At 43.5% G+C, this 27,084-nt stretch overlaps 1 protein-coding gene across 1 annotated transcript in view; it reads right to left on the bottom strand.

Annotated features, from left to right (window-relative positions):
• Positions 1-27,084, bottom strand: part of trappc9 (trafficking protein particle complex subunit 9) — a 493,006-nt gene that overhangs the window by 400,963 nt on the left and 64,959 nt on the right. Inside the window, 2 exon segments of the mRNA XM_079521861.1 lie at positions 10,185-10,330; positions 15,204-15,330. Coding sequence (XP_079377987.1) covers positions 10,185-10,330; positions 15,204-15,330 — 273 coding nt within the window.

Consider the following 27,084-nt stretch of genomic DNA (forward strand, 5'->3'; position numbering starts at 1 on the left):
GACAGTACTATGAACACTCTGAACTCACATTTTGCTCAAAGCATAAGAATTGACCTTTAGTTTTCGCAAAATATGGATGCAGGGGTTTAAGTAGCTATATGCTCATTCAAAACATTCGTGAATCCAGCGGACTGAACTCAAGCAGGGAACAACGGCTATTACTGTGCAGCACAATGGAACTATAGTTAACCCCTTTTGGTGTTATGCTTTAGCTATTGAAAAATAGCAGATCTACAAGCTCATAGCGCGCCACCGAGTGGCGCGCTACGAGCTTGTAGGTCTGCTAATTTCGAAGAACCACTGACATACTAGCCTGGAACTCACCTATGCTTTTTATGGCATAGGCAGCTCCCGGCAGGATCCGCCGGCAGAAACTATGCGCAGCTGCTAGAAATGAGACTAATTAATTAGAGCGACAGAGAGAGAGAGGAGTGTGTGTGCAGTGTGTGTATATGTGTGCGTGTGTGTGTCAATTAAACAAAGGTGCAGACGATCAGAAATCAGCAGAGAGTGAGTGATGTTTGCGCTACTCTATGCCGAATTGAAGTGGACTCGGACCCAGACTTTTTTTTCCCTCCCTGGAAATAAAAACGTCTGGGTTTCCGAGGCTACTGACATACTGTAGAAACATAGCTTTTTCAGAAAACTGTCAGGATGTAGAAGACATTTTTAGAATCTGATCTCAGGTCAAAATGGGTTAAGAGTCAGACACTTTCCCATGTTTCCCTGTATATCTATATGCCATAAATGTAGCACTGTAACAGAGAAGCCATTAAACCATATCAAAAGGAATGGATAGTGGCAGACTTGGCGTATCTAAAAAAAACAGAGTCTCATAGCAATTATAGGGAAAACAATCTCCCATTACAGAGAATATTACCCTTTTTACATCTCCACGTCAATCTGATTTATAGCATGTCTCGAAGAGGAGCAAAACACACTCGTATATTCCGTCTGTCTGGATCGCTACCACAGAATACAAATCCCTTTGATTTCCCAGTCACCAAAACACGTTGGAAAGGGAGAGAGACGGGGCTTTGTTTTTTTTTTTGTTTTTTTTTACGGGTCTGCAGTTCAGTTGTGGTAATTGCAAATTGTCTATGAGGGCCAATTTCAGCCCTTCAAAAGTCTATTATCTTCCATCTATACATTCAAGGGAATGCATAATGTATGCATGCATGGATGCATGCATCCGCGCGTGTCCTTCGCATATCTCGAGAACCATTCATCCCGTCGGCTTGACGCTTGGCAGGCGTCGGCATTGCTGAAGACGCAAGGGAGAGCGGTGTGTAGTTCGTCAACGAGGGGCTCCGTTTCCAAATACATTAAAGCGTGAACTCGGAAGCATCGTTCCGGTACTCCAGGCAAGAGGCGCAGCAGACCGAATACAGCCCTGATGCCCCTAACCCATTTTGACCTGAGATCAGATTCTAAAAATGTCTTCTACATCCTGACAGTTTTCTGAAAAAGCTATGTTTCTGTCGGTCATTCTTTGATTTTTCAAAAATAGCAGACCTACAAGCTCGTAGCGCGCCACTCGGTGGCGCGCTATGAGCTTGTAGATCTGCTATTTTTCAATAGCTAAAGCATAACATAATGCTAACACCAAAAGGGGTTCCCGCCCAAAATGCGCTAATGGGCACTGCACTTAGCAGAGATTCTGGAATATGGGGAAATCGACATCAAATATGCATATATATATAAATACATACTGTAAGTACACCACAGACACACACGCGATGGATTACTGCTCCCGTTTTGGTGTAGTGTCTGTGATAATTTTAAATGTCAAAACCCCTTTTGGTGCTTTAAGCATTATGTTATGCTTTAGCTATTGAAAAATAGCAGATCTACAAGATCATAGCGCGGCACCGAGTGCCGCCCTTCAGATGGGGGTCGGCGGCCAGTTAAATATATCTTTGGGGGTTCTTGACCATGAAATATTGAGCACCACTGATACAGAAACATGAGGTTTTTCAGAAAACTAATTTCGACGTCGGGCCTAAATGGCTTAACTGTCACATATTATGAACATCCTACACATACATATAGGCTGTGTTCTTTGGCTTGTTTTCATTGAGCTACAGTACACACACACCGGTACATAAAAGTGCAGCATGATGCATCAGAAATGAAAACATGACAAAGACTCCGAGAAGCCAGATCTATCACAGGAGTCATACACCTAACACCTGTAGTGTTTCAAACGGACTACAGATGAGGACGGTGCTGACGCATCATCGGCAACAAGTCTCTGTTGGTGCCAAGAACTAGTTTCTGGAGGAGCAAAGATGAGCAGACAACTCCCAACACCCACTCACCGATATGGCTGCAGCCTGGCTGCACCACACGGCCAGACCCCCATATATCAGGCTGGGCAAGATATGTCAGCCAATATTCGACTTTGGGCAAAAACATCATTGTCGGCAATTAAACAGCCGATGTGTCTCGATTTTGAATCACTTATCTTTCAACCTTCGGTCACCTATTTTAGGCATGTCATACTGCGGGTGAAAAGTGTTATCTTTTTTTTATTTTTTATTAAAAGCTTGTATATCAGCTATTGTTGTTGGTTTATTTCTGATACATCAAACATTTGTTGTTGATTTGCGTTTATATGTCTTATGCTTTATATTTTGACGTGAGAAAAGAGGCCGCACAGCTGGTAGTCACGATGCTAGAAACTTTTTTAATAAACCAACGTTTCGGCAAGCAGGTTGCCTTCTTCAGGGTATGAAGAACCCTGAAGAAGGCAACTTGCTTGCCGAAACGTTGGCTTATTATAAAGTTTCTAGCATCGTGACTACCAGCTGTGCGGCCTCTTTTCTTATGTCAAAGTTTAATCTCCTGTGGTCAGAACCTCGCCACTACTGGTGTGCGCTCCTTTCCGTTGGTTCCATTATAAGTAAGTAGCCTTGCCGAGCCATGAGGCCCATAGGGCAGGAGCCTATCTCCTGTTTCTGTAGCGTGAGGCAGCTTGATGTACAAGTACACCCCCTGGACATGACGCTAGTATGTCGCAGGGACTTACCCCCAATCCAACCCTTGATGCTGAGTGTCAAGCAGGGAGGCACTGGGTCCCATTTTTAGAGTCTTTGGTATGACCCGGCCGGGGATTGAACCCCGACCTCCCAGTCTCAGGGCGGACACTCTAACCACAAGGCCACTGAGCTGGTTCCATTATGCTTTATATTAAAATTGGCTGACATCACTATGACTCGTGCATAACCATAAACAAACCCATATATATTTGCATACAGTATATTGGCAAGAGCATGTCACTATGACTCAGACATAACCATAACCTGATAACACCCAAATATATACGCATTTAATGTATGGCGATCCAGTTGTCCAGAGCCACAGGTCCGACCCGCTATGCCCATATATGCTCATGTGCAAATATGGGATCGACCAACCTTCAAAAAACCTGCGCACGGATCGGCAAGGACTCGAGGGAGTGTGGTTCATGCCGTCGAGTGGTTCGGTTAATTAAGCGGTTGTCCAGGACTGTCGATCCGACTCAATGTCCATACAAACATGGGCATGCCTATGTGACGGCCCCCGCTGTGCATTTAAGGAATGTATGCTGTTCTGTGTCAGGCCTGCTTAAAGTTAACACAACCTGCTTTGCAGTGCTGGATTGGGAGGGCGGAGCTGGCAATCTGCACAAGGGGAGACACCTGGCCAGTGTCCGCCCCAAACATTATAAAAAGACCTGCTGTGCTAATGTTCTGGTCTCTCCATTCATCCTCAGGCAGGCTGCATGAGCAGCCACACTAGAGCATCCTTGTTTTTGATTCTCTTGCGTTAGTTTGGCATGTCGTTCATTGCCCAGCCTTAGTTGGAACACACAAATGATTTGCTCATATTTTTCATGAATTGTTAAATAAACTACTTTTTTCCGTCTGGTCTCCCCTCTTTGCTATGGCTCCTGAGCCAGCCACAACACCTATAATATACATAGGTATAAGCCCACGTATTATGTGGCCATATACTGATGTGATGACATATATGGGCGGCTGTGGCTCAGGAGGTAGAGCAGGTCGTCCAATGATCCCTGGGTCGGCGGTTCGAATCCCGGCTCCTCCTGTCCACATGTCGAAGTGTCCTTGGGCAAGACACTGAACCCTACATTGCCTCCAATGAGTTGGTCGGTGTGGGCTCGCCACCATTGGTGTCTGAATGTGGGAAGTGAGGACGCTGGCGTCGACTGTTCGCCGCTTCACCTCCCAATGTATGAATGAATGAACCATTGTAAAGCGCTTTGAGCACTTGGAAAAGCGCTATAAAAATGCAATTCATTATATATGGGCACGAAGGGGGCATGAACTGACAGATACAGAGATCTGCATGTATTCTGGGCAAAAAGATAAGGACACAGACAGACAACGGGTACTCTGACAAAGCCCCTGATGCATTGGTTGGATCGGCAGTGCGCCATACAGTAGGTGTGAGGGTCACATATCCGGACCCGGAGTCTAGATGATCTAAGGGCCTGAACCTCGAGTATGTCATTATGTTCTTAACCCATTCTGGGTCGGGAACCCCTTTTGGTGTTTTAAGCGTTACGTTAAACTTTAGCTATTGAAAAATAGCAGATCTACAAGCTCATAGCGCGCCACCGAGTGGCGCGCTATGAACTTGTAGGTCTGCTATTTTTGAAAAATCGTTAAAATGTGCCTAAATCTTTCAGAAACTTTTTTTAAATTTCGACGTCAGGCCTGAATGGGTTAAATCAAAAAAACATTTGGATGAAATATCAGTCAAAACATCCGTAATCGGTGGTCTAGGTCTAGGACCATCTAAAAATCAGGATCGGCATCGATCAGATAAACCTGTGTTTGTTTGATGATTCTAAGGGCAGTATTATGCGTGTCTTAAGTACCAGGTCTTATTACTTAACTTAAGACCTGGAGGCGTGGTCAATGCCGTTTGGCTACTCTGAGTGGCCAAACAGCATTGACCACGTCTCCATGTCTTAAAGGGACACTTCACCTACATGTTGTCTCAGTAAGACAGCCATCCCCCTATCCACAAGGAGGAGCAGTGCACCAAAGTATTATGGGAATTGTAGTCCAGGAAGTAAGTGAGCCCAGTGTCCATGACATCAGAGACACTGGGCTCACTGCTACAATCTAAAATATCTAAAACCACATATTACACACATAAAGACCCCCAGGAAAGTGTTCTAAAGCTCCTAAACGTCATTTAACATGTATTTTTTAGCAAAAAGGGTGAAGTGTCCCTTTAAGTTAAGTAATAAGACCTGGTACTTAACCCATTGAGACCTGGAACGCATCCATGTCACGTTAGCGTTTAACCACATTAACCATTAACCCATTTTGGGCGGGAACCCCTTTTGGTGTTTCAAACATTGTTATAATTTAGCTATTGAAAAATAGCAGATCTACAAGCTCATAGCGCGCCACCGAGTGGCGCGCTATGAACTTGTAGGTCTGCTATTTTTGAAAAATCGTTAAAATGTGCCTCAAATCTTTCCGGAAATTGTCATGATTTAGAAAACTTTTTTTTTTTTAATTTCGACGTCAGGCCTGAATGGGTTAAGACACGCATAATACTGCCCTAAGTCTCCAAAGTCCAAATGACGTTCAACACCAGAGTGGATGGTGCACGACCGAAACGCACAAACGCGGCGTGGTGTCTTCACGCCAACATGAAATATTTTCAATCATGAGTCCAGTGACTCACTATACCGCAGAGCCTTGAGCCTGTTGACGCTGCCGTCGTCCGGGAATGACAAATCATGTCCCCTTTCTGATCCAGTTAGTGTGTTTATGTTGTTCAGAACACTAGTAATTAAAAAATGGGTCCGGGGTTAAGACAAACCGGCCTCATCCGCAAGGGCACTGTGACAGGAATGCAGGCAGATGGAGAGAACAAAAAATAAATGAAAGCTATGAGTAATAGCAGGATATTAAGAGGTTTCCCCCCCGTGAACGAGTTAAGCCATTTAGGCCTGACCTCAAAATTAAAAAAAAAAAATGTCTTCTATTCTAAATTCTGAAATACCCATGTTTCTATGTCAGTGGTTTAAAAAAAATAGCAGACCTACAAGTTCATAGCGCGCCACTCGGTGGCGCGCTATGAACTTGTAGATCTGCTATTTTTCAATAGCTAAAGCGTAGCATAATGCTAACAACAAAAGGGGTTCCCGCCCAAAATGGGTTAAGCTAATTTATCCCCCCCCCTCCCCCGACCTGTTTGTTTTCCGCCTCAGACGACGTGACTGTCAATCTGTTCCTCCTACCGACGATGTAATTACGGAAATTAATTGGGTGGGGGAGACATTACCTTAATTCACTATGATGTTCACACAAACAATGGCCACCAAAGAGTCATTTCAGAGGCCTGTGCGATAAGCTAAAGACAACAGGGAGAAAATGACAATGTTTTCTTTTGGGAGCTGCACTAAGCCTGGGCGACATGACATCAAATCAATAATTGAAACATTTGCCTTGATTATTACTCATTATTCATGAACCTTTGCGTTATTTGAAGTTGTGTGACCATTGTACAACAAAGTATAACACGTAATTATGTAAGTGGTTATCAAACGAATCAATGTCGATTATAAAAACAAATCTATTATAATGATCAAAAGTCCCCAAATGAAGGACACGATCTATTATGTTTTTGTGTCGATCAGTTGATATATATTAAGAAATACAAAAGTAAAATAAAGGCTGCTTCTCTATTACTTGATTAACCTTGAGCAAAGATGACGTCAGTTACTGTTTCTAAATATCAATTTGAGACTTAAAAAAACACCTGCTAAACACTCAAATAATGTATAATTGAGCTGCTGGCAGACAGACAGACAGACAGACAGACAGACAGACAGACAGACAGACAGACAGACAGACAGACAGACAGACAGACAGACAGAGAGACAGACAGACAGACAGACAGTAGCTATAACAATACAAGTATAGTTGCACCGCTCAGTTCAGACAGAGACAGAGTTCAGACTATGTCCTAACCTATGTGACTATGACTATGTTTAGAGTACCAGTAGGGGCAAAAGTGGCGCTGTTGTGCCAGAAACAGAGAGAGAGAGATGCTGTTGCCTGCTAATTACAGAGAGAGAGAGAGAGAGAGAGAGAGAGAGGGGAGTTGCACCACTCAGTTCACACGGGTGTGATTTTACTATTCTCTCAGCTACCTCATCAGGATCCTGATTGAGTCATTAACCACTTTCAACTTGGCAAACCTATTAGATGCCAAAAGGTTACAGCAAAAACAGTGGATCTGTAAGCTCTGAAAAGATTGTATCACGATGCGTTATGAGCTTATAGATGTGTTATTCCTTGTACAACAAAGTCATTCTGGACGGGAACCCCTTTTGGTGTTTTAACTAAGCATTATGTTATACTTTAGCTATTGAAAAATAGCAGATCTACAAGCTCGTAGCGCGCCACCGAGTGGCGCGCTACGAGCTTGTAGGTCTGCTATTTTTGAAAAATCGAAGAACCACTGACATAGAAACATAGCTTTTTCAGAAAACTGTCAGGATGTAGAAGACATTTTTAGAATCTGATCTCAGGTCAGAATGGGTTAAACTGATTTGAAAAGCGTCAATGTAATTTCCTTGAGCGGTATACTTCCGCCCAAATCCTGCTACGTCCGCCCCCAAAAAATTATCCAGCATAACAACAACATGAAAAATCGTAAAAATGCGGCACAAATCTTTGAATATATATTCTTTCAGAGCGAACGTTGTTTTTATTTCGACGTCAGGCCTAAATGGGTTAAGTGGTTAAGTCATGGCAGAGACAGAACATGGCTGCTCCCCGGTATTCCATACATCTGGAGTTGTGAACGAATGCCATAATTCAGGATGATAATTGTTGTATTGCAATATCGGACACTGCGTGAAAAGAGGAGTTAACGGGCAATTATGGGCACTGTATTTTGCCTGTAAACCTCAAGTTTAGCAGCATATACAGTTAATATACGGTAATATACAGGTGTGATGGTACAATAAGCCTATCTCACAGAATTTCCCCGCCCCCCTTAATACGCCCCCTTTCGGGGTTAGTGGTGATAGCGTGACATCACTCCATAGACGCTACATGTTAACAGAGGTAATTTAAGAAGTCTACAACTTTTGTTTTCTCAAGGTAAGGTTTGTTCTATCTGTTCGAGCTGATTTACCATCTTGTTTGCTTCATAATAATATTGGTCTGTCACATTTTTACATTAAAAAATGTACTTAGATTCTCCAGAGATAAAAACGTGTAAATGCTCATGTTAAAGACACCACTATTTACCGGAAGTGGGCGTGGAAAGCGGGCTGTGAGATAGGCCTATTCGGGAGTTTACCGGAGTTTGTTAGAAAGTTTAACGGGAGTTTCCTGTAATATACACATCCGTATTCCATGTTTTTTGCGCAGTGGGATGTATGGTTATGACAATACCATGTCCCAAACCTCATATTTGTATTAATATATTCATTTATATTAAGACCCCTTCCATTTGATCCATTTCACAGCATCGTCTCGGATTATATTACATTTTGAGAAATATGTAAGAATGCAGTAGTCAACAAGATTATAGTGTAGCAACACAACAGCAAAATATTGCATGATGTGAAATGTTTGACTTTGCATAATATACAGTTGTCAAGATGTGTCTGACACCTCATCTACACTGCCAACGATGTGAGCAAGCGAGCGAACAATGAACTCTCATTAACACATTGAGAGCCCACGCAAAACTGCCCAAAATCACTTTCACCTAGAAAATCCATTCACATTTTTTATAATTCAGCTGACTGTGGAGACACATGCTGGAACTTTTTACTTTGAAATGTTTTATAGTTTCTGAGTTATTTAATTTAAACGCCAAATGCATTCTCAATGGCGAAAACACAAACTTTGGCACCACGTGTTAAAAAAATAAAATAAAAAAGTGTTTTTTTTTTTCAAAGACGTCCACAGACGTCTTGGGCTATGCACGTGCGGTAATACCCAGGACGTCCACAGACGTTTTGGGCACAAAATGTGTTAAGAATACATGTTTTTTTTCCAACGAGACTGTCCTGACGTACCGCGAGCGTGCACATGGATGTCAAGCGAACTTAAATCTCACGACCGAAATGTTTTGTATGACCAAGTCCTAAATGTGCAAATTGTGAAACCACAAATAGTAGATTGTCTATTTTCGCTGCCCAACATGTTTCCATAGAAGACAGGCTGGCTTTATATGGAATCCAAATCACGGGTTCCCAAAGTGGGGTCCGGGAACCCCTAGGGGTACTTGAGGGAGTTCCAGGGGGTACCGAGCTCAATTAGAGATAGTTAGGAACCAAATGGACCCTTATCGGTCTGTAACTCAGAGAGTGTCCATTTGTACACTCTCAGAGTTAAATTAACAGTGGTTTTACAATATAAATCGGGGTACCAGAGATAGAAATGCCATTAAATCGGGGGTCCGTAGCATAATGTGTGTGAAACTGGGGGGTCCATGAAATTAATATGTTTCGGAATCACTGCTAGAGCCGTAAAAATCCTCCCTTATATATATGTTTAGGCATATGTTTTCAAATGGGGTTAACCCATTCAGGCCTGACGTCGAAATTTAAAAAAAAAAGTTTTCTAAATCATGACAATTTTCGGAAAGATTTGAGGCACATTTTAACGATTTTTCAAAAATAGCAGACCTACAAGTTCATAGCGCGCCACTCGGTGGTGTTAGCATTATGTTATGCTTTAGCTATTGAAAAATAGCAGATCTACACAAGCTCGTAGCGCGGCACCAAGTGCCGCGCTACGAGCTTGTAGGTCTGCTATTTTTGAAAAATCGAAGAAGACATTTTGTAGAATCGAGCTCAGGTCTAAGTGCCGCACTACGAGCTTGTAGGTCTGCTATTTTTGAAAAATCGAAGAAGACATTTTGTAGAATCGAGCTCAGGTCTAAATTGGTTATTTGATTGGCTACGTCCAACGTAATGGCCGATGATACAAATCAGGATATTTTTTTTACACAATATCGCCGTCGGAAACGCTCGCTCCTTGCCTGTGTGTAGATGAGGTGACGCGTGACTCGTGGTTGATCGTGTGTGTGTGTGTGCGCGCGCGCGCGCGCGCGCGTGCGTGCGTGTGTAATTATGCGCGTGGCCATCAGAAGACCGCAGACACAAACACAAAAAGGAGCCTCACCTATCTTCTTGCAGCGCTCCTCTCCTCGGCTGTGCATGATGATGGGCGAGTAGATGAAAGGGCTGGCGGTGGACACGTTCTGTCCCAGCAGGCCTTTCACCTTGTGGGGGCGCAGGCTGGCGGGCAGATTGAGCAGCTTCACCGATCTGTTTGGGGGTTTTTCGGAGAAAAAGCGGGCCATGGGGGGAGGTGGAGGTTGGGGGATAGGGAGAGCACACAGAGTGGAGTGAGTTAGTTTTATCTTCCCCGTATCCAAACAAGGCCCCGGGAGCAGCGGACGGATTGCTGGCATGGACTCAGCTCATCAGACGGGGGGGCAGGCAGGCAGGCAGAGCATAAATTCTTCAAGGTGGGAAGCCGGTGGATTCCTGAGACGTCGACACTATTTAGTTTCGGGGTGTCGCGGTGCTCATGAGGTGAGACGGGGGCAAGTGGAACAGTTATTGCCTCGGGAGGGGGGGGGGGGGGCATGCATCTCACCCAGGTAACGATCAGACTCGCCAGAGTGAAGCGGGGCGAGAAGAACTCCCGTGGCACTAGTGTGGTGGCACTGTGGCGGCTTTACAGCTCCCTATAAGCCCATTCCACGACAGCCCTCGACTCCGTTTGCTGCACTCCGTTTACCACAAACACACACGCGCACGCTGGCAGGGGGTTTGAGCTTAGTACGATATTATTCACACAATGTCACACAATGCCAACTATGAAACCAGGTATGCGCGTGCGTGCGTGCGTGCGTGCGTGCGTGCGTGCGTGTGTGCGTGCGTGCGTGCGTGCGTGCGTGCGTGCGTGCGTGCGTGCACTATGCAGATTTTTTGTTAGAATGGCAGCAGATACCATAGTAATATATAAGGTAAAAATAGCAGCAGATATAGCAGCCAATTTGTATCTGCTTATAGTATGTATGTATACATATTTACATTCATAAAGATAGTAGAATAGTAACAGTCCCAGATATGGAAACTTAGATCGTTATGAATTTTAGTCTCACTTGCATGTTGGGTGTTTGCATAAGCACACTAGTGTTGACGTGGGACTTACAAAGGCAAAAATAGACACTGCACATCTGTCGTAACAAGACAGCTGACTTGGCAGTCAACGACTGGCTGCCATATTATCACTACATGATGTCATATCATTGTCCTAAATGGAGTTAAATGGATCAACAAGGATGATAAAAAATTTTTTATGATTGTCTATATTAGCTGCGACTTGATCCAAGGCTAGCTGTCTGTATCAGAAATGACGTTGGACAGGTGGAATAGACTATGACTAAAACTTAACCCATTTTGGGCGGGAACCCCTTTTGGTGTTTTAAACATTGTTATAATTTAGCTATTGAAAAATAGCAGATCTACAAGCTCATGGCGCGCCACCGAGTGGCGCGCCACGAGCTTGTAGGTCTGCTATTTTTGAAAAATCGAAGAACGACCGACATAGAAACATAGCTTTTTCAGAAAACTGTCAGGATGTAGAAGACATTTTTAGAATCTGTCAAAATGGGTTAAATCAAAATTGGCTGTCAAAATCAACACTGCTACTAACGCGGCTAAAGTATGGCCGCCCCCGAGTAGTATAAAATAGAAGCCTAGAGGAACACCAACCCTGAGATGAATGCCCGACCATTACGAATGTGGAAAATCACAGAGCGACTTTCAATTTCCGCCTTGATGGTTCCTGCAGGCCGGGGGGGGGGGGGGGGGGGGGGGGGGGAGACTGGGTCAGGGCGACCTTACACAGACGTGCATTATATTCCTCAAATGCCACAGAGTGGAGTTCTGTCATGAAACCAAAGCGAGTTAAAAAAGCTCGCGCAAATTGTTAAAGTGTAGCCGAGGCTCACGGGCCTTTAACCCATTTAGGCCTGACCTCAAAATTTTAAAAAAAATCTTCTAAATCCTCCAGTTTATCTGAAATAAATATTTTCACGATTTTTCAAAAATAGCAGACCTACAAGCTCGTAGCGCGCCACTCGGTGGCGCGCTATGAGCTTGTAGATCTGCTATTTTTCAATAGCTAAATTATAACATAATGTTTAAAACACGAAAAGGGGTTCCCGGCTTCCCGCCCAAAATGGGTTAATGTCGTGTTGCATTATCTTCCATCAGCTTTCTGACAGACCCGCCGGCTCTGGATTTCATTTCATAACAGTTCCTCAGAGATAACTGGGTTACTGGGTAAGTTAACCCTTTTAGACCCGGGGACGATTCTACAAATCCTGACAGTTTTCTGAAAAAAAAAAAATGTCAGTGGTGCTCAACCTTTTTCACGTCAAGGACCTCCAGAATGATCTGTATTTGGCCGCCGACCCCCCCATCTGAAAATATGTTGTTTCAGGGACCCCCGAGAAGCTATAATATTTGAGTTATTCACTGTGAAAGAATATTCAAAGATTTGCGCCACATTTTCACGATTTTTCAAAAAAATAGCAGGCCTACAAGCTCGTAGCGCGGCACTCGGTGCCGCGCTACGAGCTTGTAGGTCTGCTGTTTTTCAATAGCTAAAAGTATAACATAATGCTTGAAACACCAAAAGGGGGTTCCCGCCCAAAATGGGTTAAGTGAAATGTCTCGGGAGCTCTGATGCCGTGCGCTTTTGTTGTAAAAGACACTTTGACAAGAAATCAAAGGAAGGACGTTACACAGCGGTTACTGAGCGTCCTAGATCACATGGTTCTCAAAGTGGGGTCCAGAGGTCCTTGAGGGGACTCCAGGGGGTCCCAAGCTAAATAGGCATGTAACGATTCACTCAACTCGCGATACGATTCGTATCACGATATGAGGTTCACGATTTTTCACGATATTAAAAAAATATATATTTTAAAGAAAAATGTACCGTTTTTTTTAGTTTATATAATTTATCTTCCCCCCCTGAGATGTTTTATTTAACTACATTGCAAAAGAAGTAGCATTACTTTTGACAGTGCAGAAACATAATTGCCTTCCTTGATGAGCATCAACGACCATCATCACCTGGGCACAGTCACAGACACACACAGCTCCCCTCTACAGTGCTCTACTACTGAAAGTGACTCATTTCTCTCCAAAAGCACTTGAATATGATGGAATATGACTAAAGCTCACATTTCACATCACACACTAGCCCCCCTAAAAATAAAAAATTAAAATTGAAAATCGATTTTTTTATTTCAATGAATCGATTCGAATCGATTCATATCGTCGGGATTAATATCGATATATCGTTACATGCCTGAAGCTAAATGACTGGTACTGTAGATGAGAGGTTCCCAACCACCGGAGACATGTGCCACTGGTGCACGAGAAGGGAATCCCAAGTTTTCCAAAACTGCGGTGAAAAGTTGACTCGGTCCCGGTCGAATGAAAATACCAAGGATTCGTCAGCGGACGCGTCAGTGACTGTGATTTGTAAACGGGCTTCGAGCTCCGTGTTACTTCCGTGTTGCGTAGCATAACGGTGACATCACTGTCCAATCCTTGGTATCTTTACCGTTCGTTGTGTGCTCAGCCTCAGCGAGCAGCCGCAGCAGCAGACCAACAACAGCTGCAGCCAATTTTGTCACGGTCGCTCACGTTAATGAATCGAAACGCTACACGGTGACAGGATTGTTATGTCATGTCAAAACATTCAAATATCAGAAGATGATGTTACCCAGGTAAAGTAATGCGTCACTCTGCATGTTTAACTAAAGTTTTCCACATGTCCAATTTCAGAAAAAGACGTAAGCCTAATCTTTTGTTTTTTTAAATCATACTATCATTGTTGATATTACGCCATTTAGGTCAAAGATATAACATTATTTTGTGATATAATAATAATATAGCAGCAGGTAGCCTAATTAAGGGCCAGTCAACTGTCTTCAGTTTTGGTACGATGACACACAAACAATTAGAACAGGGAGATAGATAAGACCTTTCCACCCAACAGCAACGATATCAAGTCTAGGTTATTTTTAAGTGGTGCAACCACTCCATTACACAGCTATGTGGGTCCCTGGGTCCGTCTGTCCGAGCACGAAAATAACTTGGTTGGTTTTCACCATTTCTCAACCGTTTCGGACGCGGGGCGCTCAACCATTTCGGACGCGGGGCGGCTTGCCGAAAACGACCCGGGCCCCCTGGGCGCATTCCTGGGGGTCTGGATGTTCCAGGGACCCCCCCACGGTAAGTCTGTCATTTCTCGACGGTTTCGGACGCGGGGTGGCTCACCGGGCCAGCCCCCTGGCCGCATTCCTGGGGGTCTGGATGTTCCAGGGACCCCCCAGGGACCCCCAGGGACCCCCACATGGTAACTCTGTCATTTCTCGATCGTTTCGGGCGCGGGGCGGCTCGCCGGAACCGGGCCAGCCCCCTGGGCACGTTCCTGGTGGTCTGGATGTTCCGGGGACCCCCCGGGGACCCCCACATGGTAACTGTAATTTCGGCCCGGCCCCCTGGCCACATTTCTGGGGGTCTGGATGTTCCGGGGACCCCCAGGGACCCCCACATGGTAACTGTCATTTTGGCCCGGCCCCCTGGCCACATTTCTGGGGGTCTGGATGTTCCAGGGACCCCCACATGGTAACTGTCATTTCTCTACCGTTTCGGACGTGGTGGCGGCTCGCTGGAACCAGGTCGCCACCCTGGCCGCGTTCCTGTGGGTCACGGAACTTCCGCGGACCCCCCGCGGGGACCCCCACACGGAGTTGCTGCACCACTCCCTTCACACGGGTGTGATTTTTTTTAACTATAATGACACTCGTCGACATAGGAAGGCCACCCATTCTGGGCGGGAACCCCTTTTGGTGTTAGCATTATGTTATGCTTTAGCCATTGAAAAATAGCAGATCTACAAGCTCATAGCGCGCCACCGAGTGGTGCGCTACGAGCTTGTAGGTCTGCTATTTTTGAAAAATCGAAACATAGCTTTTTCAGAAAACTGTCAGGATGTAGAAGACATTTTTAGAATCTGATCTCAGGTCAAAACGGGTTATTGTGGGTGATTCAGACAGCTGATCCGAGACACCCAGAGGACGAGCGCACAGCGGGTGGCCAGACCTACCGTACGATGGGCAGCTTGGTGAACGGCACGGCGGGGAGCTTGAGGCCGTCGGGGAGAGTGATGACCTCCATTCCACCCGGACACTTGGACGTGTAGTTCTCCAGACTCTGCGTGACCTCCTTCTTCTCTGTCAACCCACAGGAACACAAAGCACAATAAAACACCACACAACAAACGACAAGGAAAGGAGAGCCCGTTGTGAGCACATTATCAATTTGAACTTTGTTATTTATATTATGTTCATGGAACAAAGCAAAATGTAAAGTCTGATGACTGAAATCGGGTATGTTTTAGTGTGCGACATATTGTGCGATATATGTATATATAATATATATGAATAAAAACAAGATTGTAGATCGGCTATTTTCACTATTTTTGTAGGGTTAAATGGTTAATTAGACAAATTGATTTATACGGTGTGTGTGTGTGTGTGTGTGTGTGTGTGTGTGTGTGTGTGTGTACGCACACACACACACACACACACACACACAGTAGGCCTATATACTGCATGAAAAACCTGCTTCTCGATTCATCAATTAACCTAGACAAGCAAGACAAAGTCGATATATTTTCAAGGAATTGCCCAGCCCTATATTGATTGATTGATTGAAATATTTATTACCAGTTTGCAGAATTACAGTACATTTCAAGCACAACTCAATACAAAGACTGTTAACTGTGAGTGGACGACCCAATAAAGCATTACACTTGTTTACAAGAGGGTCCACCTTGTTCAATTCAGCAAAACATTTAGAGACGTACAAATAGACACTTCTATATAGCCAAAGAACAGGACAGGAGTTCATCATAAAGGAGGTAAAAAGGGAAAAGAAACATATACAGTGAGGGGAAAAAGGGGTGGGGGGGGGGGGGGTGCGGGGGGATTCAGATTTTACGGGGGGCAGTTTCGAAGGTGAGAAACCTTTGAGAGCGGTTTTGAAGGAGTCAAGGGATTCACATGTCTTAATGACTGTTGGTAGGACGTTCCACATTTTGGTGGCATAGGAGCGAAAATAATTTAGTCCCTTGTTTGTGCCGAATCTGGGTTGTACATGGTTTGTTGCACTCCCTCTGGTGTTGTGGGTGTGGACTAACATTAAGGTAAAGTATTTAGACAGGTACATGGGTATCTTGGTGGTGTATCGAATCTTGTGGACCAGACCCATTCCATAACTGCAGCTACAGTATGAGAGAGAGCCTACCATCCAAAAATGGAATAATGTTTCTAGGGGACAGTTCCTTAAATAACCATCCCCCCACTAGCCATTATTTCCTGAGTGCTTCTGGTTTCTGGGCCCCAGTGTGCGGTGTAAATTTACCCGATGCTAATTTATCTCCCACTTGTAGATCACCCAGATGTCTCTGTCTCAGCCAGAACGGCCCCAGCCTTCAGGTACGACTGGAAGTTATATTGCGTGATCAATAAATGTTTACGTTACGTGCTGTATCATCACTGTCCGACACGCACGCACGCACGCACGCACGCACACGCACGCACACGCACACGCACACACACACACACTTTGAGTTACTGCCTGGGCCATCGTCCAAGGTGCTTGGACGTGGGAGTGTCCAAGCACGTGTTTTACGCAGGGAAAGACAATGGAATAAAAGGTGTGTTTAGCGAGTCATGCAGTTAATCGAGTTGATGATTATTTAAATATTTTTAAACACGTTCACGATTATTTGATTAATTGAAAAATAATCGATAGCTGCATCCCACCATCACACATTACACATGTGACAAACTTAATGTGCAAATCAGACATGGCAATTGTGTTTAATTGGTGCCCCGTTTAATTGGTGCCCCGTGACAAAAATAGTCAATCTACAAGCTCAAAATGTGCCGACGTTAATTTGGTAATGGTATTTTCAGTATAATCAGGATGTACAAAAGGCCCTAATTGAAATGGACAATTAAGTCCCATCCAGTGCAGGTGTGATTATTAGCACAGGGTCACCGTGCCCTTGATGAGAGCTTTCATTCACTTAAGAACAAGGACAGAGCTGAACATTTCTATTTTATTGTCTCCACCGGGCCGAAGGCATGGGGAGGGAGTATGTTTTGCACTCCGTCCGTCCGTGTGTGTGTCCGTGTGTGTGTCCTTCCGACCGTCCGTTACCAGCTAATCTCCGGCACCGTTAACCCGGTCGATGCCAAACTTTGCACACACACTCCCTGGATGCCAACGATGAACCTCTGCCCCGCATTTTCCAGAACGGCCTGTTATAGCGCCACCATGAGGCAGCTTTTCACATGTTTTACCTAAAACTGCACCGATCTGCGTGAAACGTTGCATGCACACTCCCTAGAGGCCAAGGACAAACATTTGACCTGCATTTTCCGCATCTGCCTTTTATAGCGCCACCAGGAGGCCGACTTTTGTAAAACACATTTTTTTATATTACTCCTCCAGATTCTGTCCAAAAATCTCACAAATCGTTACACAGTATCTCTATGGTCATGTGCTCAAGTCGGATCTGTCTGATATTTCATATTCCATCCTAATTGGCTATAATTGGCTTTCACAGTTTGCAAGATTGCCCCGTTTTGAACAAAAGCCTCAAATCATGAACGCAGCATGCAATTTATGTGAAATCTTTCACACATTTTCTTACTAGGCTGAGGAATATATCCCACCCTTTTCACATTGGCCTGTTCTAGCGCCACCAACAGGTTGATTTTTGCAAAACTTTTTGATTTTTGGAACAAAATGCCTCAAATCATCCAATTGCCATCAAAGGCAAACATGTTTATATTACTCCTAAACATTTTGCCAAACATCTCACAAAGTCCTATCCTCCTGGTGGAGACCTGTGCCCAGAAGGGCACTTTTTCTAGTTTAGTCTGTGTTACCAGTCGACTACCTGTCAAATGTTTATGTTGTGTGCGTCACTGATCCAAAGTAAGTTACCAACATTATTGTCTCCACCAGGCCGAAGGCATGGGGAGAGAGTATGTTTTGCACTCCGTCCGTGTGTGTGTCCTTCCGTCCGTCCGTCCTTCCGTCCGTCCGTTATCAGCTAATCTCCGCCACCGTTGGCCCGATCCATGCCAAACTGTGCACACACACTCCCTGGAGGCCAACGACGAACCTCTGCCCCAAATATTCCTCAACGGCCTGTTATAGCGCCACCATGAGGCCGATTTAGGCAAAACACATTTCTGTAGATAACTCTTACACATTTTATCCATACATCACACAATTCGGTATACACTATCTCCATAGTCATGTGATCAACACAGATCTGCACAATTTCCCATCTTCCATCCTGATTGGCTAAGATTGGCTTCCAAAGCTCACATGATTGGTCCGTTTCGAACAAAATGACACAAATCACAAACATGATGTCCAATTTCCATCAAATTATACACGCACATTTCCACTAGGCCGAGGACGACATGCCACTATTTATTTCCCAAATCAGCCTCACGGTGGCGCTATAACAGGCCAATTCCTGTTTTTACCCATAACTTATCGACAACTTATGTATACGCACTCCCTAGAGGCCATGGAAAAACATTTTCCCTGCATCCCTCCACATCTGCTGGTTATAGCGCCACCATGAGGCCGATTTCTGCAAAACACACTGTTTGTTAGTCGCACAGATTTCATCCAAATCTCACGCAAATCGGTACACATAATCTCTGTAGTCATGTGATCAAGACGAGCCTGTTGGATTTCTCAGATTCTACACTGATTAGCTAAGATTGCCTTCCACAGTTTTCAGGAGTAGCCTGTTTTGTACAAAATGCTGCACATGTCCTGCTCATCCAGAATTCTATCCTCAGAGTGATCTGGCTCTTCATTTCCTCAACAAAATGAAGAAAATTGTTGCAAGAAACAAAAAAACATGTTTATATTACTCCTAAACATTTTGCCAAACATCACACACACTCCTATCCTCCTGGTGGAGACCTGTGCCCAGAAGGGCACTTTTTCTAGTTGTTATTTGGTTCTGATTCATGTAAATGACAAGACTAATGATTAGTATGATTGGTTTGATTTCCCCATGTCAATGTGGCAACCATGTGTTACTCAATATACAGAATATGGGTGACAATATAATTCCCTTGTGTTGTAATTGATGGTGATAATTTCCTTTCATGAAGCCGATATACTTAAGTGATCCTTTGTGAATACTTAACTGCTGCTGTGTACATGGTGTATATATTGTAGTAGGAGTGTTGTGTGCGTTGTGGAGTAAGTACTGTTTGTAGTTATGGAGGGGTTTGCTGTATTGTAAGCAATGCATAATATGGGCTCCATTTTCGTCACCACTAAACCCCTTATCCCTAAACTTCTTTGCCTTTTTTTTTACTATTTTGAAAAACATTTTTGAATAGTTCAGCTAGCCTCTACATTGCCACGTTGTGAGCTTCTAGACTGGCCATTTTAACTATTCAAAAATGTTTTGCAAAATAGTAAAAAAAAGGCAAAGACGTTTAGGGATAAGGGGTTTAGCGGTGACGAAAATGGAGCCCTATATATTGTGATCTCCTTTGTCTCCCTCCCTCCTTTAGAACCACATGAACAGACACAGATTATTGTGTCTTGCCAATCTACCATACTGTGCTCTATTGTGCTGTGCTACATTCAACAAAGACTGTGCCTACAAGCAACACTCCATTGTCTCCTTGTGAATAGAGAGTATGCGCATGCTTAAAGTGAATGGCACATCGAGTGGCAAATCGAGTGGCAAAGCAACATGCAAAGTGAGTTTAACATTGTTTAATGCAATCAGATAGGACTTTTCTGTGTGGATGTATGGGCTGTCAAGGCCAGAAAGTAGTTTTTTGCCACTCAGTAGGCCTTCCTGCATAACTTCCTGGTTTGATGATGATGTCACGCGCATACTAGGGCATTAAGCAACTAGTCGACTAGTTTACTAGTCGACTAGTAAATCCACTAGTCGACCTTGCTGGTACTAGTCGACTAGTTGATAAGAAAAAAAAGAAAAGAAAAAAATCATTTTTTTTTTTGTTTTTCTCCCCAAATGTGTAGGCCTCAATATCAGGTAGATTATAGTTATAGTCACCAATGTACACAGTTTTTAAATGTACAAATATTAATTTCCCCCCCCAAAAAAAACAAACATTTTTTTTAACATAAAAGGTGGTTAAACAACTAGTCGACTAGTCGACTAGTAAACTAGGCAACTAGTCAACTAGTAAAAATGACTAGAAGTGAATGCCCTAGCGCATACCCTCTATTCTTACCAATTCCCTGTGGCGAATACTACTGCCCTACCCTACCACCTAATACAGCCCTTACCCTCTCGAGCACAGGATATACATTCTTTAGACTTAATCCAGTTATTTAAAAAAATTTCAGATAGAGATAAGCAGTCGTATCAATTTAAGGGGTCCCTGACAAGAAAACGTTTGAGAACCACCGAGTTCATTCATTTTGTACATGAATGCGAATGTTTTGCAGTAAATAACCACTGTGGCATCTTCCTCCTTCCAGCATGTTTACTGTGCCTTCTTCCCACTCTCCAGTCGAGTTACAGACAGCTCTTAACCCATTCTGGACTGAGGTCGATTAAAAAAAAAAGGCTTCTAAATCCTAAAAAAAATCTGAAAAACCTATGTTTCTATGTCAGTGGTGCTCAACCTTTTTCATGTCAAGGACCCCCAGAATTCTCTCTATTGGGCCACGGACCCCCATCTGAAAATATGTAGTTCCGGGGACCCCCCAGAAGCAAATATTTTAGTTAAAAATGTTCGCTCTGAAATATATATTCAAAGATTTGCGCCACATTTTTGCGATTTTTCAAAAATAGCAGACCTACAAGCTCGTAGCGCGCCACTCGGTGGCGCGCTATGAGCTTGTAGATCTGCTATTTTTCAATAGCTAAATTATAACAAAAGGGGTTCCCGCCCAGAATGGCTTAATGTGTTCTGAAGTGCTCTAGCATTGATTTCTTCACACTGTCTGCAGCACATAATATATTATCATCAGTAAAATGCAGAGCCTCCGGTATTTTGACAGTGCTCAGCCATTTCAACAGTTACCCATCTGTCAGGATTGATGTCAAATGATCCCCCAAAGTGCCAAGCGTCAATTCAGTTCACTTTGCAAAAAGCTGTATTGCAAGTCTAACTAAAGCCCCGTGACGAGATAGCACTGCCGCTGGGTGGGAGAACTTGCATGTCCAAAACCGTTAACCGACTTTGACCTGAGATCAGTTTTCTGAAAAAGCTATGTTTCTATGTCAGTCGTTCTTTGATTTTTCAAAAATAGCAGACCTACAAGCTCGTAGCGCGCCACTCGGTGGCGCGCTATGAGCTTGTAGATCTGCTATTTTTCAATAGCTAAAGCATAACATAATGCTAACACCAAAAGGGGTTCCCGCCCAAAATGGGTTAATGTTCAGGAAATGGATAAAAAACAACCTGCGTTCCAATGGATCCAACATAGTTAAAGTCACAAGCTCTTTTCAGTTGTATATTTATGAACCCCAACAAGCACACTTTGCTTTTGTTTTCCGAAAACAGCAAAAGAGTTTGTACTGTAGTGTAGATCGACCATTTCCGCTATGTGCAACACATACGGTAGACATACAGTATACACATGCTGTACAGGTTCCTGCCTGACAGCAACACTAGCGACTTTAAGCAACGACACATAGTGTCTACAACGCCATGTCATAACCATGTTTATTGAAATTATAGCTGTCATACATTTACACCGATTGCTCAATCACCTCTCTTATGCTGTGTAATAGTGTTGGCGTGCTCTGAATGAAGAAATGGCACAATACCATATGTCATATTAACCATGTTTATTAAAACGGTTTTAGAATAACAGACTTCTCCAGCACCTTCCTCTTTCCACTGCTGATCATGTCCAGCGCATGTAAGAATTAAGCAATATCGGCAAGTTATCTGACGCGCGACGGGGTGTTTTAAAAATAATAATAATGTGTTTATGTTTGACACATGCTGCATGGACGCGCGTCACCATGGCAACCAATGTCGCCGTCGCCGGAGGCTATTTTTCAAAAATATTTTTGAAAAATCGTAAAAACGTGGCGCAAATCTTTGAATATATATATTCTTTCAAAGTGAATGTTTTTAACTCAGGTCTAAATGGGTTAATCCGTCCCTGACAAAATTACTACGTTTCGATGTATCGGTCACATCTTCGTCAGGCCATGACTCATGACCTGACGGAGATACGTACCTGACCGATACCTGACCGATACATCAAAACGTTGTCAATTGTACTTGCACCCTGCTGATTAGAAAGGCTTAAACAGTCCGAGTTGCTCCAGTGCCTTTCCTAACCTCCCACATTGATAAGTATCTGGCCATGGATCTCCATCTAATCTAATCTAATCTAATCTGAAAAGGTTATGTGCCAGGTATCCCCAGAATAGAAGATTTTGTTTAACAAAAAAAAACACACACACAGTCACACACACACACAAATCAGCCTGGACCTCTGGCATAGCGGTTAGGGTTCCAGTCCCGATCCCGATGGCCTTTGCTCCATGTCATTCCCCATCTCTCTCTCCCCATTTCCTGTCAGCCTACTGTATATCTAAAATAAAGGCATACAAGCCCAAAAATAACGAACAGTGGTTCACAAAAAAGCAGATCTACAAGCTCACGTCACTTTGTGCCTCGCTGCGAGCTTGTACATCTGCTCTTTTGGGACATTTTCTACTCTTCTGGGGGTCCCTGTAACAAAACATTTTCACAAATATAGATCATTTTGGGGGTCTTTGGCACAAAGACCGATTTAGAAGGCATTGAATCGACCTCAGATCTTAAAGGACCACTTCACCACTTTTCAACATCTCTTCATATAATTGGTCCTCACTAATGTCCATGATAAAACACCACCATTTATCATAGGAGGGCTTTGGGCAGTTCGGACACCCGTCCACCAGTGACATCATTAGGCAGATTTTTTTTTAAAACAAGATTTGTTTTAAAATATATTTAGATTTGTATTATCGTGAGAACGATGGCTTCAACTTTTGCATTGCAACTTTTCAGGAAAAGAAAGCCTGCCGTTTCTATTAGCATCGATGATGTCACTGGTGGACGGGTTTCTGAACTGCCCACAGCCTTCCTATGAGACTTGGTGGTATTTTATCATGAACATTAGTTAGGACCAATTATAGGAAGAGACGTTGAAAAGTGGTGAAGTGGTCCTTTAAGGAATAGAAAATCTTAGTTTATTAAGTCCCAAAAACTCCAGCTTTTTTTTTTTCACCCCCCCCTTTCCTTTCGTCCCCTCCTCTCCACTGTTCCCCAAACTGCACACTAGAGTTTAACTCCTGTGGAGATGCATTTGCACTGTCTCCTCCACTTGGGGAATGTCAGCGGGAGGCTGCTAAGTGAAATGTCACTTAGAATGTCCCTCAACAAGGATGCAGGGAACTGCCCCACATTCTGGAATACTTTACTATACTTTGGGGATTTTACTGAAGTCAATTTTGAATAACTGACTTTTACTTTTAACTCCTATAGCGCCATTGCCGAAGATTATTGTCAATTGAAGCCTAATTTTGATACTGACGCTTAACGACATTGCCGAAGATTAATGGAAATTGCGCTTTTATAGTGCATTCGATCGATAGAGCCATAATGCTACTTACGTTAGCCGGTTAGCTAGCTCTGTTAGCACAGCACTGGATCGTCCATTTTAGATTGTCGTCGCCATAATAATCCATTCTATCCGTTTCTTTCAATCGCCAGTATCTCCTATTCCTTGTCCCAGATGGCATTTTGGTCAAAACAGAGTTTCTTTTGACGGCACAGAGCCGGCGATGTGGAGCTCTCCAGTGCACCGGCATAGATCGATCATGTAAACAAGGCCTGTCTCGGCTCCGTCGAGCGTCCTAGGATAAGCTACTTCCGGTAGACTTGAACTGTGGCTTTTCAAAATAAGAGCTCAAATTAAAAAAATGCTGGCGTGAATTAGATCCTAATTTTTCAATAAATGCTAGCGGAGTAAGAGTTAACAGTGTTCCTACATTGTGGTAGTGATACTTTTTAGCAAAAGGCCGATGCACACATCAGAAGGCTAGTGACAGGTGCGTAGGGCAATAGAGCATACTTAAAAAGGGTATCTTTGAAAAACAAAGAAAGGGTCCCGCACCCTGTCAGACACTTGCCAAAATGTTGCTCTTTATTGGGTCGACGTTTCGGTCGATTAGACCTTCATCAGGAGTGATACTTTGACATGGGTTACTTAACTTACTTCCATGTTTGACTGGATAGATGCCAGTCATGGTGGTGCAAGAAAGTAGCGATACCACATTGTCGCTAAATTAAATCTAGTTTTGGCATCAAAATGTACCAAAATGCCAACAACTTAATGTTCTAAAGATAATTCAGCATACAAGCTCACAGCGCATAGTGATGTGACACGTTGTGAGCTTGTAGATCGGCTGTTCAAAAAGTATTAGGAATTACATCTTCTCGGCCCAGGCGGTGGCGTAACCGTCTGGGCACCCGACTGGTAATCCAGTCGCAGTGTGCCGCGGGTTCGACTCCCGAGCCCGACATGGCCTTTACTGCATGTCTTCCCCCATCTCTCTCCCGTTTCCTGTCAGCCTACTGTCTGTCCCTTCAAAAACCAATAAAAGGCGTAAGCCGCAAAAAAAATATCTTAAAAAAAAAAAAAAAAAAGGAATTACATCTTCTCTTCTGTGGGGTCCCTACTAGGGCTGGGTGCAATAACCGCAGTTCCAAAAAAAAAAAAAAAAAAAGTTTTTTTTATCCGTGCTGTTCTGGCGCCCTAGGTTCTAACCCTAACCCTAACCCTAGTTCTAACCCTAACCCTGGGTTCTAGGCCTAAGTGCATATGGTTGATATGAAATAAAGTGTATCATAATAAACAGTGAGGCTCAGTCAGTCTAATCATATGCCAGCAACACCAGAGGGAGTTCAACAAACCATGTGCAACCCAGATTCGGCACAAACAAGTATTGATTGATTGATTGATTGAACTATTTATTAACAGTTTGCAGAATTACAGTAGCCTACATTTCAAGCACAACTCAATACAAAGACTGTTAACTGCGAGTGGACGACCCAATAAAGCATTACACTTGTTTACAAGAGGGTCCACCTAAATTCATTTCACTCCTATGCCACAAAAATGTGGAACGCCCTACCAACTGTCATTAAGACATGTAAATCCCTTGACTCCACCCACCCACAGACCTACAAGCTCGTAGCGCGCCACTCGGTGCCGCGCTATGAGCTTGTAGATCTGCTATTTTCCAATAGCTAAAGCATAACATAATGCTAACACCAAAAGGGGTTCCCGCCTAAAAATGGGTTAAGCTGGATTGAGAGCTGTGTGAATGGGAAATCTTACATAGCTAACAGAGATCTATCACTGCAATAAACTCTGTAATAATTTATAAAAGACTATGTTCATTAGTCGGCTCCCATGTCCCAAGGGAGTACAGTTATGTTATTCTCACTATTCTGTATTTTCTACTTTCTTCTCCTCAAAACTTTGCCGAAAACTCTTATTCGAGGGATGACTTCCGCACACACCGGTTAAATTTTATAGCAGGTATAGCGTATAGGTCCTGGCAGAACAGCAAACGTTTTAAGGAAGAAGGAAAGACCCGCACACCGCCACTCGCTGGTTCAAGAAGTTTATTTTAAGAGTCGTAGCAACGTTTCGGCAAAGAAGGCCGAAAGGCCGAAACGTTGCTACGACTCTTAAAATAAACGTATTGAACTTCTATGCATTTTTAACCACTAACCCTGGCTAACCCTATAGAACATTTTTCACCACTTGAACTCTAGCATCCCTGTTCTGGGGAGAACATTCGCTGAAATTACAGAGCCAAATTTAAAGTAAAAAAAGAAAAAAATAAATGTTTTGAGAACCACTGCTTTAGTCCAGTTGATACATATTCCAGTGAAATTCCTTCAGGTCATTCATGGGGACATCCTCCTAACAAACCAACTCTGCAGAGCTCCCAGTCACCCCATTCAAGAAAATGTTCGTAATCAGCACCTTAGAAATACCCCCAGTATGTGATAAATCAACATACTGGGAAATCCGGAAGAGAAACTATTAGCCTAGTAGCCAAAAAGTGAACCCGGACATGTTGAGTACACCAAGGTTTTATGTTAGAAATGTTTAGTATGGGTCCCCAGCATGTAGAAACTGCCGGATGCTAACTTGCATATTATGCCAATTTATAAAAACGGCCATGCCCACACATCATCAATTTGTGATGACGGCATTGGCCGTTTTTAGCCCAATGAGTGTTTTTTTGCAAAACTAATGCTTGGAATGGATTCAGCATCATGAAAACCCCCTAGTTTGACATGTCACATGCTACATAAAGCATGATGAAATTTTGAATATTTTGCCTTCTATAGGTTGTAATTGGTATGGTCACATATTATGCCAATTATGAAAATTGCTCAACATATGCAAGTTAGCATCCGGCAGTTTCTACATGCTGGGGATCCATACTAAACATTTCTAACACTAGAAAAAGTGCCCTTCTGGGCACAGGTCTCCACCAGGAGGATAGGAGTGTGTGTGTGATATTTGGCAAAATGTTTAGGAGCAATATAAACGTGTGTGTGTGTGTGTGTGTGTGTGTGTGTGTGTGTGTGTGTGTGTGTGTGTGTGTGTGTGTGTGTGTGTGTGTGTGTGTGTGTGACGCGGCTTGGCCTGTTGTAGCGCCACCATGAGGCTGATTTGAAAACTGTCAAGTGGCATTTCTTCCAAAGCCTAGTGGGAATATGCATGCAGTTTCACCACAATCGGACGCTGCGTTGAGTTGTTGTGGCGATTTGTACAAAACGGGTACAAAGCGGGCTACTCCTGAAAAGTTTAGAAGCCAATCGTAGCCAATGAGGGTGGATTATGAGAAATCA

The sequence above is a fragment of the Electrona antarctica genome (genome assembly GCF_951216825.1).
Source record: "Electrona antarctica genome assembly, chromosome: 15".
NCBI lineage: Eukaryota > Metazoa > Chordata > Actinopteri > Myctophiformes > Myctophidae > Electrona > Electrona antarctica.